Here is a 19,799-nt window from a genome sequence, read left to right as displayed (position 1 = left end):
ACAAACACAGCAATGCAGCAAAGTCATTTCTCAGGCTGAAATGACCTCCAGCTTCTACAGGCTACTCCCGGTTTCGCAATAAATGAATCTGAGACTCAAACCACGTACACACAAACGGAGCAGAAGCAGAGAACACTAAAGCTTCTCCAACAGTCCTGGCAAAACCCACTAGCCCTCCCCCAGCCCTCCCAGGTCCCCTTCCCGTCCGCGCGCGCGCGCGCAGGCACCTTGACACCGACTAGGAAAAGAGAACAGGGCATTATTAATCATCAGCCAAAATCCTGTTTTATTATCATTTACAGGCACTTTCCAGGAGAGCCAGAGTACTACTAACCTGATTTCAGACAGACAGAACTAAACTCAGCAGACCACAGGGGAATAAATTATAGATATCTGACACGCCAACCCAGCATCACAAGGCAGCTCAGATGACAATTTAACTACGAGGGTTTCGCAAATGTTATCTCAGATAAACATTTCCACTTTCAAAACACCCACCAACCTCTTGACTGCCAGTACCCAAACTCAGCTGAAGTAACTCGGGAGATAAGAAGAGGCACGTCTTACCTTGTACAAATCTCGACATTTTAGGGTAAAATACACAGGCTTGTAATTTTTTTTTAATTGCTGGAGGAGTCACGCTATAGGGCAGTTCTCTCTTCCTTCCCTGGTTTAACAACCGATGTGTTCTTTCTCCTCCTCCTATGTTTAGCTACTTAAGGGAGTATTTATCCAAAGTGATTACAATCTCCCCCAAATACACGTAAGAAAATCTCCCCAATTCCAAAAGACAGAAACTTGAAGCGACTGAGTCTGCTTGGAAACTCTTTGCTAAACTGCGCTCCTGACACAAATGAGGGCCAGCTGGAGTCTCCCGGAAAAGGTAAAACCACACGAACTTAAATTTCATCAATGAAAGAGGCGGACCTACAGCTGCTATTTCACCGCCCCCGCCCCCCGTCCCCACGCCCTCCGGGGCTGGACTGCAGCAAGCACCCGGAGGCCGCACCCCTCGCTGCCCTCTCCCCGGCGCCGCCGCTGTTCAGTCTCCAGCCGGTTTCTCGGGAAACTCCATCCACAGAGGGTCCCGCCCAACCAAGGGTCCGGGAAGTGCGTGAGGCCGGCAGAGGGAAGCGGTGCAACCATTTTTATCAGCCATAAATATCCTGGGACTAGAAGGCGCTGCGGCATTCCAACCGGTTGTGGCCTCCAGCTCCCCGCATTCCCGCCGCAAGCGGCTGTTTCGCCTCAGCTTTTTCCCAATGGCTACCTTGCCCCTTTCCTGAAACGGAGCGCGATGGGTGGACCCTTGCACAGGCCCAGGAGTCCCCAGCAAGGGCTCCAATACTTCCCACACATATTCTTGTCCCTCCTGCCCTGCGCTCTTTGGAATCCCAAATTTGGCCTCCAGGGCCACACGGCGGGTAGGGGAGAGCGTCCCTATATCTTTCACAGAGGGAAACAAACCCACCCAAGAGGTCACCGGAAGCTCGACCCCGCCCCTTCCCAAGTAGCCAGCGAGACCCACCTTCTTCCTTTTCCTTCAGCAGCTGAGAAATTGGGGGGCGTTTATGGAGCCCCAGGAAGAAGGCTTGCAGGATGAGAGAAAGTCACCTCTGAGGAACCCTTCTCTGTCTCCCTCTTCCCCCACACATGCGCACCTTGAGCCTCTCGCCAGCAGCGGCAATCCAGCTGCTAACCCCCTCTGCCCACCCGCCAGCCGGCTCCCAAAGCCCAAGCCCCCACTTTCTCTTAAACACCTCCCCTCCCCCTCCATTCGGAGCAGCCCCCCTCAATGCGGAAATGTCCCTACCGCGCAGACCGACGGACGCGGCCGCCAGTCAGGAGGCGAGGCGGACGCAGGGCCTAGCCAATGAAACGCGTGGAGGTGGCAGGGGGCGGGGCGCCTGTGGCACGAGGGACTCGGGCTTAGGCGGGCACTCAGCCAAACGCGGGGATCCAATGCGTAGGAGCGGCACCTGTGGTGGCGCGACGGCGAAGGATGGCCTAGCCAGTAACACTCTGCTGCCTTCAACAGATACCCCAGCAGGGGAGGGAACCTAAGCAGAGCGGTTATTTTTGCAGCCTGTAGAAGCCTTCCCGCTAACCGGGCACTGAAGAGAGCTCTGCGGATGGAGCCCGAGCTCCGCACAGCAGCTATGGGGGAGAGCCTGTCCAGACCTCTGTCAGTGGACACTTTACTCACCACAAAGTTTGGGGAGGGTGAGGATGCCTTAAGGAGTAAGCAATAGGATGTATGGGGCCAACTAACAAGAGGAGGGATTTAGGGCCTTGAAGAAATACCAATGAAGGCTCCCTCGCCAGAACCACCACCATCCTCTTTACTCCCTTTTCTGCAGATTTCTGCTGTGATAGGCCTTTATTTTTCTGATAAATGTGGAAATGGCTTAAGTTACTCCTCAAGAGATGTTTTTCTTTTCATAGATTTTTGACGTCCTCAAGGCAAGAGGGTGTTAAAAGATGGAACTTGACCCTGTCTGGGAACTGAGAGGGGGCCAGCCCAGGGCCCGTAAAATCATACCTGGTATTGCCAACACCATCTACCTGCCTGTAAGACTCAGTGTATCTGTCGGTGGGCGCGTTTCAGACTTTGCATATACAATTCAAGACTCAAACTGCCTGCATCAGGACAGATGAATTGTCAGCGCTCTCTGTTAAGTGCTTCCAATAAATTAAGTACTGTAATTCCAGAAGAGCTTGAGGTTTTGGCAACACTTATCAACTAAGGTAAAGTGAGAATTTTTAAATAACTCATTCTCTAAACAAAGAAACTTTAATTTAGTTCCACTTATCCATATGGAAATGTTATTAGAGCAAATAACACAAATTTAATGATCATTTGTCATGCTAAAGCATGACAACCATTGGTACTATATTTCTTACATGAAATACAACAAGATTACACTTAAAAACCTCTCAACCACAAAACTGATTTCCCCCAAATAAAACCTGACTGTCAAAAATCCAGATGTTTAAGCAGTTTAATAACAGCATTTGAGGATGAAGGTCTTGTCGGAATCTCTACATCCTTTGCATACAGTAAAGAAATTGTTCTACCCCTGAATAAACAGTATTGATCAATCAGCTTTAGCACCAAAATAAAATACCACCAAAAGGTTTGGGCACCATAGGGTTACTTTGCTTCCTGCAAGAGATAAATGAAGTTAAATAAAGAGTCCTTAATTATACAAGTTTATTATAAGAAAACATCATCTACTGTATTTTATATCTTCATAGAAGATTAAGGGAGAGGAAATGGTTTTAATTGGAGAATTTGGTAATACCTAAAAATGACATCTTGATTTATGAGTGTTTAAATATTGAGATACAGTATCAGGAGATATTGTATCTTTGCTGCCTCAACTGCAAAAATTTAAGGAACTGCCCATCTTCAGTGATTAAATCTGTAACTACTCAGGGACTAGTTTATAGAGGAATAGCACTCTGGAAGCCATATTTCTGAATTTTTTTTGAAACAGAGCCCTGTAAAATGGAATTTCTTTATACATAAGCTTAAATTTAAATTATGAACCCCAAACAATTTGTAAAAGAGCCTCCTACTCTATCAGAGCCACTAAGAACAAAGTCACTTGGCAGATCATGTGGAGATGGGAAGATGGGCTATGCGGTTCATAGGTATAGAGCTATCTATTGCTTAGAAAGCAATTGCCTGTTTCTGTTTCTATTTATACATTTCAGTCCCTGAAAAATTGTTTTCTCTCTGTGTATCTATGTGTATTCCCTTAATCTTTTTTCTTTTCATGGTATATTCTGAAATATCCCTTCAAGATGCATGATGTTGCTATGTATCTGTATTGTTAGAAATGTGTAACATGGATAGATTTACAGATGAAACCTTTGTAGAAATTTGGGATGAGGAGATGTAAATGAGGGCAAAGATGGGGCCTGGGAAGAAAGGTGTGTGAGGAATAAGGAGTTGGAATCCGATGGTTTGTGAACTTCTAGTTCTTTTTAAGAACCCTGGAAGCCAATTTTTCTCTGATAACATATGGCACCATCCAAGAATTATATAAATTCTGCCTATCATTTTCTTTATTCCTTCTTTCTGCTTCCCCATAAAAACTTGAGAATATTCCAGTCCTATGTCCTGAAATCTGTAACAATCTCACCATATCCTTTTCTTTTTCCTGAGACAGAAACTTTCTATCAACAATAAAGAAACAATCTGTGTTGCCCTTGCTAAGCATCGTTTTTGGTGACTTTTTAGATTTAGTGCTTGGCACCGTGTCTAGTACCATCCCAAGCATTCCATGAGTGTGTATTGAATGATCAGGTTAGTGCCAGTAAATCTTTTTAACTCACAGTATTGTATCCTCCTCTCTACTCCGAGAAATAGAAAATTTAATTTCTATCTAGAGGTAAAAATTTACACACACACACAGTCTTACTTTGTTGTCCAGGCTGGAGTGCAGCAGCACATGCATAGATCACTGCAACCTCCTTGGACTTAAGTGATCTTCCCACCTCAGTTGGGACTACAGGCATGTCCCACCATGCCTGCCCAATTTTTAAAAAAAAAAAATTTAGAGCAGACATTTCACTATATTACCCAGGCTGATCTGGAATTCCTGCCCTCAAGCCATCCTCCTGCCTCAGCCTCCTGAGTTGTTGGGATTAAATAGAGGTAAAGCTTTTTAAATTTCAATTATTTCCATGTAGAATGTGAACCAGGACCAAAGTGTAAGAATAAGAGTTAATGTGATACTTTGATGACTTTATAATAAGCTTAGGTACCTACACACTATGAGCATCATATATTATAATAAGGAGAGGTTTAGAAATAGCTAAAGTATGAAATAAGTGTGCAGATCAGCAATGTGTGTGGTCTTTTTTTTTCTTGTCTATCCTACCCCATTCCCTGCAGTCAAGATAAAGCAGTGCTATTTGAAGGAATATGTCATAGACACAAAAATTTCTGTCATGCCCAAAGTGGTTAGCTAAGAAACTAGGCATCAATTATCTACTGGACTGTTGCACACACTCAATATTGGCTCCCATCTGTACCCATCCACATACGAGGCCACCTACATGAGAAAGGAAAAAAGGGTTACTGTTACCCAGTCAGCAGTTGCCAGTTACTGACTAGATTTAACAATAGGGCATTTTGCTTGAGTCAAAAGGTAACAAGACAGGGTTAACTGGAAAAAAATATCAAATTATGAGACAGAATGCTAATGAATGAGTAGTCTAAAAATGAATGGAGTTTCCAAATATTTAAAGAAGAGAAAGACTTCATTCTTTCCTGTTGCCAACAGCCTGTTGTTGATGAATCAGGAAGTTTGCTGAAACAGGTCATGAATTTAAATTATGACATATCCTTCCATTTGTTCACAGTATGATTTTAAAATTATGTTTAGAGGTTATGTAACTTTTATATCAGAATAGTAGCACTTATTTCAAATAACTTAAGATATTTAAAAACCAGGGTTGTCTGACATGTAACTATCTTGTAAGTTGATAAACCAATTTTCTATGTGGTTTTAAAAGTCATTAGAATTACAAGTTTAACCACAGCATGCATTATCTTGTTCATGTTTATCAGTAAACGTGGGTTCTCCTTTGAAAGTTAGAGGAGATAGGTCCTAACTGTGTGGTTTCCTGATTGTTCTGCATGTTCTTCAGAGGAGACTGTTGATGAGAAATAGTGATGCCTATGAAATTATTGTATCTCAATCATGTGCCAAACTTTGTCTCCAGACCCCTTCTCGATCAAAGAGGAAAAAGTCATTCTCTTTGGTGAGTAGGCTCAGGAATAAACGTAAAGAAACATCATATAATCCCTTAGGGTTTTTAATAAACATAGATTGTTATGTAATCATAGTTTGGAATTACAAAAAAACTCATTAAGAAATAACACATTTCTTACTAAACTCTAGAGTTAGAATAATTATTATTTTACTTTCCTGTAGTGATATATGTTTAGATGATGAGAGTAGCTATTCTTATTGACTTTGAAATTCTGAGAGATGAGCTGTGAAATAGAAGAGCATTCCGTTTAATTCCATTTTTTCTTTCTCTTTCAACTATATTAAAGATTCCCTGTTGTGCATTGCATCAAAAGACTTTTGATGGTTTTCCAAACATCTCGCCTCTGATCTAGCTTATTAAATTTCCTGCCAGTGCCACCACTGGGAAGGAAAGAATAAAGAACTCCTGTTTTCTAACTTAGTCTTGGGGAATTTATTTTAAGAATTTCACACCTACCACCTAGCTAAAAATTAAAGAGAAGATCATCAGGACTACTTTTCTGGGTGAGCCTTCAATAATAGAGTAATTGTATATTATTAAATGGGTAATATTAGAAAAAATTAAAAGTAAAAATAAAAGTAATAGTGTTTTTCCTCTCTAGAATGAAAAAGAGAAAGAATAACTATTTAGAGAAAAGACCACAGGAAAAAATGTGGAATGTTAATGTTGAGTTCTAGTGCCACTTTAAAGTGAACTTTAGTTTTTTATTTCAATAAGGATTACATCTTTAAAAAAAAATCCAGATAGTACCATGAGGCCTGTAATAAATAGCAGTACTCTCCTGCCCTCTCTCTCTTTACTTTAATCCTGTACCCTAGAGGCAACCATTTTTCTTCTGATGATTGCATTCATATTTCCAAATGCTAATAGTATTGCTATTTCTTTGGTTTCTGGATTTTAGGCATTGTATTTTAATTTCTTGTTATAATAGATATGGACTTAGCTCATTTGTACCCCAGCATTTCTTTTTCCATTGTACTAGTTTCTTAAACTTGATAGAGTTACATTTCCCAACCTATTCCTCATTATGGCACAGAAAATGACAATATATATATATATGGCATTCAGGAGTAACCTAGGGAGAATCTTTGGACCCTCTATATTGGACTTAGTGAAGAATTCATTGCTTTGTAAATATGTAGAGAGAATTATGAACATTAAGATGAATGTAAACTAACGTAAAAATTTTAAGTATTGAAAAATTTTTAAGAGAGCCTGCTCTGTTGTCCAGACTGGAGTGCACTGGTGCAATCATAGCTCACTATAACCTCAAGCTGCTGGGCTCAAGCAATCCTCCCAAAGCACTAGTGTTACAGATTGAGCCACCACATCTGACCTGTAAGTATTGAATTTTCACATATTTAAATGAGAAGCTTGAATTTGTGGAAGTACAATTATTTTGAAAACAGTTTCATGCTTAAATAATTACACATAATTTCTGATCAAGACTTTCAAATGATAACCTCTTTAAATTCTTTTTTTAATTAATTTTTTTTTTAATTTTTTTGAGACATTGTCTCACTCTGTTGCCCAGGGTAGAGTGCAATAGTGTTATCATAGATCCCTGCAACCTCAAACTCTTGGACTCAAGCTATCCTTCTACCCCAGCCTCCCAAGTATCTAGACTATAGGCATGTGCTACCACACCTGACTAATCTTTAAGAAAAAATTTTTGTAGAGACAGGATCTCACTATGTTGCTTAGGCTGGTCTTGAACTCCTCACCTCAAGCAATCCTCACACCTTGGCCTCCCAAAGTACTGGGAGAAAAGGTGATGTCATGTGGAGCTATGACCCAAAGAATAAGGACAACCTCAAGAATCTGGAAAAGAAGCAGTAAAGTGGATTTTCCCCTTGAGCTTCCAGAGGTAGTCAAGCTTATAGACACTGATTTCTATTCAGAGAAACCCATTTCATATTCATAAGAATAAATGTACTGTATATTATAAGCCACCCAGTTTGTGATATAGATCATCAAATATGTGATGTCCAATTTTGAATCAAAAGTTTATTGTATCTCAAACAAGAAGCAGTACAATTAATTAAAGTATGTGCCTAAACTATCAACACAGTTTTGTCATCTTCACAATAGCTTTGTTTATGCAAGCAGTGAAGAAACCTGGAAAGTGAGTGGCAATGAAATCACAAAAGGCATTTTCCATAGCTGTTAACAACTGAGTATTTTACCTAGCAAGAAGCGGTCCAAACCCTGGAAAAAGTGATAGTTGGTATAAGATCTGGGGAACACAGTGGATGACTGAGAGTTCCCAAATCCAGCTTTGATAGTTTGAGCAGCATTGATTGTATGACATGTGGTCAAGCATTGTCTTGAAAGAAGATTGGCCTGTATCTTTTAACCACTCTTGGCTGCTTAATCACAAGCATCCCAGCATCTTCATTGTTTATCCAGTTGGTTACAGTAGACATCTACTGTAATTGACTGAGCAGGTATCATGAAACTATAGTGAATAACACCAACACCAGACTACCAAACAGACACCATTAGCCTTTTTTGATGAATATTCGGTTTTGGACTGCATTTCAATACTTCATCTTTATCCACCCATTGTGTTGAACACTTGTGGTTGTTAAAAAGAATCCCTTTTTCATCACATGTAACACTGCAATATAGAAATCATTCACCTTTATGTCATGACAGCAAAGAAAGGTAAGCTTCAAGATAATGTCTCTTGTGAGGCTTGTTGAATTGATGCTGAACTCATCTGTCTAGCTTTTTTTTATCTTGCCTATTTGTTTCAAATGGTCCATTGTTGTTAGGATAGTAATATCAAATTTTGTGACTAATTCGCACATAGGTTGAGATGGATTTACTTCCATTACAGCCTTCTGGTTATCATTATCCACCTTGGTCTCTGGTCATCTTCATGGCTAATTTTCAAGATTAAAATCATTTTATACCAGCTTTAGGGAACTAATACAGTCACCATTCATGAGAAACATTGCACAAATAGGTGATAAAAATGTCCAAAAAATAATTTCTTTTGCAATAATTCAAAAACATAATGGTTGAAATTATTCAGAGTCCTACAGCTTATTCTTTTTTTTTTTCTTAGAGACAGAGTATCACTTTATCACCCTTGGTAGAGTGCTATGACATCACAGCTCACAGCAATCTCCAACTCCTGGGTTTAGGCGATTCTCTTGCCTCAGCCTCCCAAGTATCTGGGACTACAGGCGCCTGCCACAACGCCTGGCTATTTTTGTTGTTGTTGCAGTTTGGCCAGTGAACCCACCACCCTTGGTATATTGGGCCGGCACCCTACTCACTGAGCCACAGGTGCTGCCCAGCTCTTTTTTTTTTTTTTAATCGTTGGAGATTTATTGAGAGTACAGAGAGCCTGTTACACTGATTGCTTTTGTTAGGTAAAGTCCCTCTTATAATTGTGTGCCACCTAGCTCATTCTTTTTTAATTGACAAATGCGATGATCAAGTATAAGGCAAATGAATTTTGAATTTAATTTAACTTTTTTCTAAAAAATACTTTAAAATAATGACAAAGCTTTAATTTATAAAATATGCATGTATGTTGGATCAATAAGACCAAAACTACTTTGGATACCATTAAAATGGCACTTCACAATCATAAGTATCTGATGTGAAGACAGAGTTCCAGAACCATTAGAACTATACCATTTACAAGTTCCATGTTGGCTGCAGTGTGCTGAGTACAGCCAAGAAGGTATTCCATCAACTGGATGTCTGCTTCAGGAACCAGCTGCCACATATACTGCTGTTTACCTTGATGACAGGCCTCTGGAACTCCCCCTATACAGACTCTGCTCCTCATGGGTTACCCTGCATGAAGCTCTGCTAAACTCTGCTAGCAGATGGAGACAACCAGTCCAAGGGCTTCTAACTTGCCTGAAAAGATCAATATTGTGCTTCACAGCTATATGTTATTCAAAACACAAATTAGAAAAATCAATATTCTTGGGCAGCATTTCAAAAAAATGAGAATTTGGAGCAAAGCTAAGAGAGGCCATTCTCAATTATCAGTGACTTTCAGTAAAAATTTTCAAGAGAAAACCTTAGAGATCAGCAACCTACTGAACTTCTAGCACTGCAAAAATCTGTACAGTAATAAATTAAAAAGATTATTCAAATAATAAAAATTAATGTATTCAAGACTACTGTCTGAATTTGGAACATCATAGATTCAGAGACTTGACCTATTTGATATGTAAGCCTTTCTAACAGACCAGCAAGGGATGGAGATGAGATAAAAGCCACAAATGGAGAAAAAAATGGAGCTGGAAAGACAAAAACTTTCTTTAAGCTGAGGGTTTTAACAGCTTCCTAGTGAAAAGGAATAAAACAATACTAATACACACTGATAATTAATTGAAAATTTTATGTGCAGATATTTACAAATCTTATGTGCAGATATTTAGGCATACAATTTATATATGTGTGTTTGTTCATATATTTATTTATAATTTATATCCTTTCTTACTCCAAAAATAATCTGAGGCCAAGATGTGTATATTCCTGGATAAGTTCATTGCTTAGTAACCTGGGTATAGTATAGTTCATTCTATAGTGGAAATTCAGTTGAGTTATTCTCATCTAATCCTTTTTGTTGTGTTTAGATAGTCATGCTAAGGAACCCCTTCATATATTTTTAAAATTTTTTTGTACATCTAGGGAATCCAAGGGACAATACTTTAAATCAGTGATTTTCAACCAGTGTGCTGCAAAAATTTTAAAAGATCATTAATTAAATTATTTTCAAAAGAAGTTCAAAGCACAGTAAGTATATTTGTTTTTTACTTTCTTTTTTTTTTTTTAACAACGTAATTTAAATGTCCTACAGAAGTTTAACTATAGGTTCAAGTGTGCCGTGAGATAAAAAGGTTGAAAAACACTGCTCTATATTCTGGGTCCAAAGAGGTTTAAAAAGTAAACAAAGTTCCTCAACATTATAGATGATGTCCTGACAGTAATTCTCTAAAGCAGTGGTTCTCAACCTTCATAATGCTACGATGTATTTTCATTGTTACAAAGGGGTCGCAACCCAGAGGTTGAGAACCACTGCAGCTGTAAACACTGAGGTCCCTTCAGAAGAATCCCCACAAAATTATGTCTGATCATGTACATATTTGTATATGATGGCTTGTTGGTTTGTTTTAATTTATTGATTTTTTTCTGTCTCAGGTACTCATAACAATATTGGTGTCTAGGGAGGCAGAAGAGTTCATTAGAAAAAAGAGAGTTTGGGAAATAGGCCTGTTTTTAAACTGAGTTCTGCCACTTAGCATCCTAGTAAACTTAAATAAATTACTTGGCTAACCTTATGAACCTTTGTTTCCTCATTTAAAGAGCAGAATAACAACTAATAACCTGTCTTGCCTCTTAAAGTTATTATAAAGATCATCCCACTGAGACTTGGCACAGAATATTGTATTGCCCTCTCATATCATTAATCTCAAGTTATTATTACTTGATTTATTGTTATTATTTATTAAGTTATAAGCTGTGACCTCTTGGAGAGCAAGGACCAGTTCTATTTTATATCCCCAGAGGATATCACAGTACTTGACACTGTTATAGGCATCCAAGAGAAATTTGGTGAATGAATTATCAAATGAGATATTTATGAATGAATTTTTTAAATTGTAAAGCATTATATTAGGTGTATGATTTTAGAGTTTTCCCATTACTTCTATAGGAAAGTTTTAGTCTATGTTTTGAATGACAAAAATCAACTTATAAATTTACTTTTATAAGACAAAAGGAGACATTTCTAAATAAGTCTTGTTTCCAGAAGTGGCCATAATTTTCCATCCTGGTGCCTCATTCCTTTGCAATGTGAATTTGTCACCCCTCCCATGGTGGAGTCTTTTCTCCCACACCTTGAATCTTTGTTCATCTGGTGACTTTCTTTGACCAGTATAATACAATAGAAGTGATACTATGTGACTTCAAGCCTTGCCCTCAAAAAGCTTTTCAACTTTAAACCTGAAGTGTTAGAATACTGCCCTGAGGTTGCCATGTAAAGATCATTCTATCCTACTAGAAAATGACAGGCCACTTAAAGTAGAGATTAATTTTTCCACTTAAGGCCCCCTAGACCAAACATTACTGTAATACTAACTGCTAGACATGTGTTAAAGCCCATCTTAGGCTATCTAGCTCTGTTCAAATTACCTAATGAGTCAAACTGGCTACATAAACGACCCAGGTAAGACTAGTGGAAGAATGACCCAGGTGAACTATATCCAATGCTGTGTACTGTTACACAGTAAATATAACTTATGTACCATAATTGTAGAGTCAAAGAAAAATTAAACCACACTCAGTTTTTCTTTGCTTAGCCCCAGAACTGCCCTTAATCTTTTCATACCATGACTGTATTTTCAAGCCCCCACACATTTTTCACCTCTAAATTGTCTTCAAACCATTTAGAGGAAGATATTTCCCTCTATCACTTTTCTTATCAAATTAATTCCCCTAAACTTAGAGATCTGCTTTTCCACTAGAGTTTTTGAGATTCTTTAAATGGGAAAAGATTGATTTTGACTTTTATTTATTTATTTATTTGCTTATTTATTTATTTTTTGAGACAGAGTCTCAAGCTGTCAGCTCCAGCTATCCTCTTGCCTCAGTTTTTCTATTTTTAATAGAGACGGGGTCTTGCTCTTGCTCAGGCTGGTTGCAAACTCATGAGCTCAAGCAATCCACCTGCCTTTGCCTCCCAGAGTGCTAGAATTACAGGCGTGAGCCACGATTTTGACTTTTAAATATATTTTCACATAATATGTTGCTTCAAATATGCATTGCATACACACAAATATTCCATGCAGTTTGTTTTTGTCTTGTTTAGAGACAGGGACTCATTCTGTCACTCAGGCTGCAGTACAGTGGTATGAATGTAACTTACTGCAATCTCAGACTCCGAGGCTGAAGTGATCTTCCTGCCTCAGCCTCCTGAGTAGCTAGAACTACAGGCATATGCCATCAGGCCCAGCTAATTTAAAAAAAAAAAAAAAAATTTGTAGAGAAAAGGTCTCACTATGTTTCCCCGGCTGGTCTCAAACTCTCAAAGTGCTAGAATTATAGGTATGAACCACAGTGCCCACACAGTGTTTTAATAAGAAAAAGAGAATACAACTCAAATGTCACGCCTGTGGCTCAGGGAGTAGGGCGCCGGCCCCATATGCCGAGGGTGGCGGGTTCAAACCCAGCCCCGGCCACAAAAAAATAGCTGGGCGTTGTGGCGGGCGCCTGTAGTCCCAGCTGCTCGGGAGGCTGAGGCAAGAGAATCGCGTAAGCCCAAGAGTTAGAGGTTGCTGTGAGCCATGTGACGCCACAGCACTCTTCCCGAGGGCGGTACAGTGAGACTCTGTCTCTACAAAAAAAAAAAAAAAAAAGAGATTAGTTAAACTATCAATATGATGAATACCTGTAGAATCAACATAAAAGGATACTATCAGTCATTAAACAACGTGGCAGCAGTATATATACAGACAGTGTTCCAGACTATAATCCTAGCACTTTGGGAAGCAAAGATGGGAGGATTGCTTGAGGTCAGGAGTTTGAGACCAGCCTAAGCAAGAGTGAGACCACCATCTCTACTAAAAAATAGAAAAAATAGCTGGGTATGGGTACATGCGTACCTGTAGTCCCAGCTGTCTGGGAGGCCAAGGCAGGAGGTTTGCTTGAGCCTAGGAATTTGAGATTGATTTGAGCTAGGCTGAGGCCATGACACTTGAGTCCAGGTGACAGAGCAAGACTCTGTCTTACAAAAGCCAAACATACAAACAAACAAAAACACTTACAGCCTAAGTAAAAAAATTCTAGGCTAAAAAATATACATAGTAAGACTCCCTTTCTATAAAAATGTTTGCCTGTTTTCATCCTACCTCAGCTCTTACAACTGACAAAACCACAAACCATTGCTACTGGGGTCCTCTTACCTCTCTTAGGTACATCAGCAAAATGTCATAAGCCCTGTTACCTGCCAAGGAGTCATTTGGCTAATGGTGAATTCCTACTTCCTTGCTACAGCAAATAGTCTAAGTACACACTGCTGTGCTTCCTCCTCTCCAGTCTGCCATTACTTTACATTCCTTTGTTTCCTAAAAATGTAGTAGTTGAGGTTGATATTGGCCTTCCCTTCTTTTAAAGTGTAATTTTAAGTCTTCATTCTTCACCTTGATTGGGAGATAGGAAACACCCTCCCCTACTCCCCATGGAAAACATCCTATAGAACAATGCTGACAATTTTTTCACTACTCTTCCTCAATCTTCTATTCATAGACACTGGGAATAGATGGGAAGGGTACTAGGTTGGAAATAGCAACATTCCAGTTGTTGATTCCCTTTGAAATGAGAGATACTTAATATCTCTTTGTACTCAGCTTAGTATATCACTAATTTGGGGACAATGGGATAAGTCCCACTTAGATCCTATGATCTGTCAAATAAGGATTCCAGGAAGCAAAGGACAGAAAAATGTAAGGTGCAGAAATAATTGAATAGTAAAAGAAAATGTGAAGAGAAACATAAGTGCTTAGATGAAATGTGCCCATGAAAAACTGAACTGGATGACTGAAACTATTTTCCTTTTCACATTCTTGTGGAATTTCAGAGCTCAGTTTCACTCGTTTATTCATTCAACAAATATTTATTGTATAATACATCTACCATGCACCAGCCATTATGCCTAGTCCTAAGTTTACAATGTGAGCTTGACAGAGATGTTCTTACCCTAATGGAGGTGAACGGACCATAAACAATCAAATAAAATGATCGGATGCATAATTACAGATTGAATTAAACGGTATAATGCAAACAGTACTGTTGTCTAAAATAACAGGGAGCACTGATATTGTAAGGTGTCAAGAAAAGCCTGTTTGAGAGGTGCATTTAGATTGCTGCCTGTAAAGGTCAAAATCTTAACCCATAAAGTGCTCTCCAGAAGGATACCTTTTGCTAATTCGCATAGAATCTCTATATGAGTGAACATGGGTGCCCTGAATATTTAAGCTAAAATCTGAACCATGAAGCAAGTATGCGAGACAGGAAAACAACTACAGAGGCTCTGAGATAGAACAGTATGTATTTTAGGAGACGACAGGCAGTTGGAGTGAGGAAATGAGAGAGTGAAGAATGGCAAGAAGTAAGAAATGAGTTTGGAGAACTGGCTGTGTAAGTTTTAGATTCTATCCTAATGTATTGAAAAGCAATCTAATCATTATAATCATGGAAATGACATGATACAATTTACATTTTTAAAAGAGTATATAGATATATTTTGAAGGTGGAGATGACAGGAATTTGTGATGGGTTGGATGAGGAGTAAATTAAAGGAAAGATCAAGGAGTATAATTATGAGGCCATTTATTGAGATAGTGAAGGGTGACAGAGATCCAGATTTAGAGAGATTTAGTTTGGTCAACTTAAGTTTGAAAATCCTAGGAGACTTAACAACAAAGATGTCAAGTACATATTAAAAGAGGTACATCTGGATCTCAGAAAGTCAGTCTAGCCTTCTGACATAAAAATAGGAATTATCGTCAGCAGATAGTTTTTAAAGCATGAAAATGGAAAAGATCATATGGAGCTCATGGAATAGAAAAGAGGGTACAAAACCTCCATTTAAGATAGAAGTCACACAGAAAAAAAATGAGAGAAAATGAGTAAGAATAGCTAATTATTTAAGAAAACTAGGAGAGTGTATAATATAGAGCCCAGAGAAGACTGTCAGATACACCAGTTATAAAGGTTCATTTAAACTGAGGACAGAAAAGAGAGCTAAATAGAAGTTGTCAGTTACCATTAAAACAGCAGTGGAGTGATAAGGAGATTGGAGTAGATTGAAGTTTGCCATTTATCAGCAACATTGACTTTTAGATGACAATTATAATATTAGAAGATTATTATTAGATATCTTCATAGTTCTGTGAGAAGGTATTCTGAACCTAAAATTCTATAGACAGATAAAACATTCAAAGTTGAAGATAAATTAGGAATTTTGTCACTTTTTTGACCTCTTACACACCTTTTCAGGGAAAAAAATTCTTAAGGAAATATTCTTGTGTAAGGAAAACTATTAAGCAAAATAATAAGAGAGCTCAAGAAGGAATGTGGAGTCTCAGTGATAGGATTTCAGTCATGAGATCCAAGTAAAGATCTCTAGGATAGCAATAAAAAGATATTTCATGAGGGCAAATATTTAGAGCTTCAGGCTGATCAATAGTAATAGAATGTTGGGAGGCTGAGCCAGGAGAATTGCTTGAGTTAAAGAATTTGAAATTGGAGTGAACTATGATGATGCCACTGCAGTTTAGCCTGGCCAACGTAGGGAGACTATCTCAAAAAGTAAATAAAACAAAACAAAAAAAAGTAATAGAACAGGAAGTTAGAGGATTTCAGAAGTATGCAGAAAATATACATTCGTTTTATGACATAACTTAAGTAAAAACCTTAATGTTCTTTATGATAGAATGAAAAATGCTTCTCTCGTCAAGACCACCAAAAATTAGAATCTTTATAAAAGCAAAAAGCTGTGAAAGGCATGATCCAAAGATAAAATAAACTAACATTTCACATTATCATAATCAATGGAAATATAAGAAAATAATACTTTTGGCATTGCCACCTTGAACATTCTACTTCGATAACTATAAATTTAATAACATGGGTTACACTTTCCACAAGTCTACTCATACTACTTGATTCTGAAGTGGGTAAGATTTATAAAATTGTAATATTGAAAGAAATGTTCAATTTTCAAAATAAAATACAAAATGCAGAAGACAATTATTCCAACAAAGCAATATAAATATGGGCAATGTAAAAGTAGTGGCGTAGCTAGTGGTATTTGGGAATTAGAGAAAAGTGAAATGATAAAATTTTTAAATTTTACATGATGGAAGAATCAAGAAACACTTTCTAAAGTATGTGGATCAAGAAATAGGTTAAGTATATTATTTAAAGCAATAAAGTAACAAATAGAACAATGTAATTTAATAAAAATTACAAAGAGGAAACCAAATGAAAAATAGAGAGTAATATAATTGAGCTAAATTCTCACTATTCAATTTCAAAGTGTAGAGTCAATTTTTAAAGTCTGGAGCTGAGCCAAAAGTGACAGTACAGTTTAATGTGTGTTATTTTAAATCATATATATATATTAGAGGTACTAAAAACAGTTTGATGTAGTTACCTTTAGGTTAATGCTTTTTGAACTGTAGGAGTGAAATCAATTTAGTAGGCTGCAAACCTACATTGTAAGAAGGAGAAGAATAAGAAAACAAGAAATATCAGGTTGCATTACACTAATAAGCATAAGTAAAATTTGTAAGACATTTTTCAGCTTTACATATATATGTAAAATATATTTCCTAGCTGGGAAATATATTTTTAGTCAACAAAGCACTATAGGAAGAGAGTGGTTTGGCTGCATTTTTATTTTTAATTTTTATATTGATTTAATTTTATTTTAATTTTTATATTGATCTGTACTGTTTGAATTTTTTTAAACTCATGTATATATTAGTTTTATTATAATATAAAATGTTTCTGTTTTAATACATAAAAATATAAATTCATATGCTTTCGTAACACAAAATGGTGTATGTATTTCCTAACAAAAACAAATATTAGGCAATTTTCTTCAGAAACAAATGACAGGCAATCTTACCATTATTAGCAAGAAAGAAAAGGTTAAACTGAATAATTGTTAAAGATTAAAGCTCAAGGAAGGGTAGGCTGAGACAGGGGCAAGAGTTTAAGACTTTAGGAGTCTAGGGCGGCGCCTGTGGCTCAGTCGGTAAGGCACCGGCCCCATATACCGAGGGTGGCGGGTTCAAGCCTGGCCCCGGCCGAACTGCAACCAAAAAATAGCCGGGCTTTGTGGCGGGCACCTGTAGTCCCAGCTACTCGGGAGGCTGAGGCAAGAGAATCGCTTAAGCCCAGGAGTTGGAGGTTGCTGTGAGCTGTGTGAGGCCACGGCACTCTACCGAGGGCCATAAAGTGAGACACTGTCTCTACAAAAAAAAAAAAAAAAAAAAAAGACTTTAGGAGTCTAGGCAATGGATTGAGTAGGAAGAATGGATGTGACTAATAAAAGACAATTTATAATAAACATACATAGAAGACCACAAAACTGATAAACTGGTTTGACTGAAACATTTGAATAATAGTAATATTTACATCTTTTGAGAATTCTAAGAAAAACAAAGTGACTCTTCCACCATGTTTTATTCAATAAACCCAAAGTTGAAGGGCTGAGGAGAAAATGATGTAGGGTCAAAAGGAGAGCTTAATTTTGTTAGCCAAGAAGAAGGGTCCCGTGAATTGTAGAAAATAAACTCTTGCCTCATCCTCTAGTTTTATTGAAGCAATTTTTACAAATAAGGAGTATAAATTGCTTTTTAAATTCTGGTATTTTGTTCATTAGGGAGTCTTGCTAGGATGGTAATTTTCCAAAATGGCTGGCCAATCATCCTGTCATTTTATGGAATAATCCTTCCATTTCCCACTAATTTGCTGTGCTTTTTCAGCATAATTTTTTAGCAATTATAATGAAGTCTTTATTTTAGTATATCCATTGTACAGTATATCCATTCTTTGTTTCAAGAGGCTTCTGAAAGAGGCAATTTGAGTATAACACAATTTGGTTATCAAAAGTACCTTTCTCTCCTCACCTCCTCATCCCAATTTTTAGTGTCCTTCAAGAGCCGACTCAAAGTTGAGCTCCTCAGTGACACCTGCAAATTCAGATTCCATAGCAGAGTCATCTTCTCTGGGGACTAGACAGACAGTCATAATAGTTGGGAGAGAGACATAAAAACGAACAACAAATACCTGGCCAAAAAGACTATGAATTTCTCAAGGATAGGGACCTCATCCCGGCCCAGGCCTGCTAAAAAAAAAAAAAAAAAAAAAGATAAGAACCTCATCATTTATTTAAGTCTTTGTCCCCAGTATTTAGCAGTCACATAATAAGTATTGAATTTAATTTAACTAAATCATAAGGAACAAAGTTAATAATTATATTTTTACTTCTAAGAATAATAACTATCTAGATTTTTTAAAACTACAGGTTCATAATTTGACCTTAAATCACAAAGAGGCTAGTAAAGTTTTATAAATAAATGTATATCCAATAATTTTTAATAAATCTCAGTTAAATTTATATAGCCTTTTCTTTTTACTTTTAGTAAGGTTTTTTTAGCACATAGAACCTATGTAAATGTTTCAGGATAATTTGAAAATATATATAATAGAAATAATATTGGAATGGATAGTAGAGATACAAATACAAATTGAAGAATAAGATTGTGCCCCCCGCCCCCCAAAAAATACTAAAACTGTTACCTGAAAATAATACATGCTTTTTGCAGAAAGCAAAACCCTGGAATATGTAATGAGGCATTGCAAAAGCCCCCAGGGACGAAAAGTCAAGGTTCAAACTGAACTTTGTTCAGCAAATTTGGAATCATGTGTTTCCAAAGTGAATGAGAGAGATTTGTCAAGATCTGCCAAAGCGTATCATACGCTTAACGTGTGCTTACTGCCTGCTCTCAAAAGTTAGTCTCTATGAACCAGTCAGCTGCTAGCATTTGGGATACCCTCTAACTAGGTCTCACCCTCCGTCACATCTCTGTATTTCCCAAAGGAAGCTCCAGAAACTTTCTGCAGTTCCTCTGTCCCTCAGATTGTCAATTCTGTTTATAAAATGTCTCAATTTTAACCTTAGAGCCATTATGTTAAAATTTATATGTATAAAATTTATAAATGTTAAAATGTTCCTAGCTAAACTATTCCATTCCTGACAAACATTTTCATCTCATTTACTGTTTCTGTTATGATGCAACCATTTTTGGAAACACCCACCTCAAAAAAGTTGAAGTCCTAACAGCAATAGCTACTGTTAATATATTAAGTGCTCTTGATGTCCCAAACAGTATGCTTTTTTAAAAATCTCTTTTAATTCTCATAGGAGTTTCTAGGGTGAAAAATGACTTACGCACATTCCT

At 37.6% G+C, this 19,799-nt stretch overlaps 1 protein-coding gene across 6 annotated transcripts in view; it reads right to left on the bottom strand.

Moving 5' to 3' along the window:
* The window catches only part of UGP2 (UDP-glucose pyrophosphorylase 2), a 74,813-nt gene extending 56,157 nt beyond the window's left edge, over positions 1 to 18,656 (bottom strand). Inside the window, exon 1 of one of the 6 annotated variants that reach the window (XM_053586751.1) lies at positions 18,625 to 18,656. Coding sequence is in view for 1 of the 6 variants with exons in the window: in XM_053586748.1 (XP_053442723.1) it covers positions 568 to 586 (19 nt within the window). In the remaining 5 variants the exon portion in view is untranslated. Of the gene's footprint in view, positions 1 to 334; positions 384 to 567; positions 917 to 1,528; positions 1,794 to 1,813; positions 1,832 to 18,624 lie in introns of those variants that run through there. The other 5 variants (XM_053586754.1, XM_053586750.1, XM_053586748.1 and 2 more) reach the window with 5 other exon arrangements.
* Between the last annotated feature and the right edge of the window lie 1,143 nt (positions 18,657 to 19,799).

This window comes from Nycticebus coucang, chromosome 4, assembly GCF_027406575.1.
Source record: "Nycticebus coucang isolate mNycCou1 chromosome 4, mNycCou1.pri, whole genome shotgun sequence".
NCBI lineage: Eukaryota > Metazoa > Chordata > Mammalia > Primates > Lorisidae > Nycticebus > Nycticebus coucang.
Note: the sequence above shows the minus strand (reverse complement) of the source record. Positions and strands in the feature narration are given on the sequence as shown.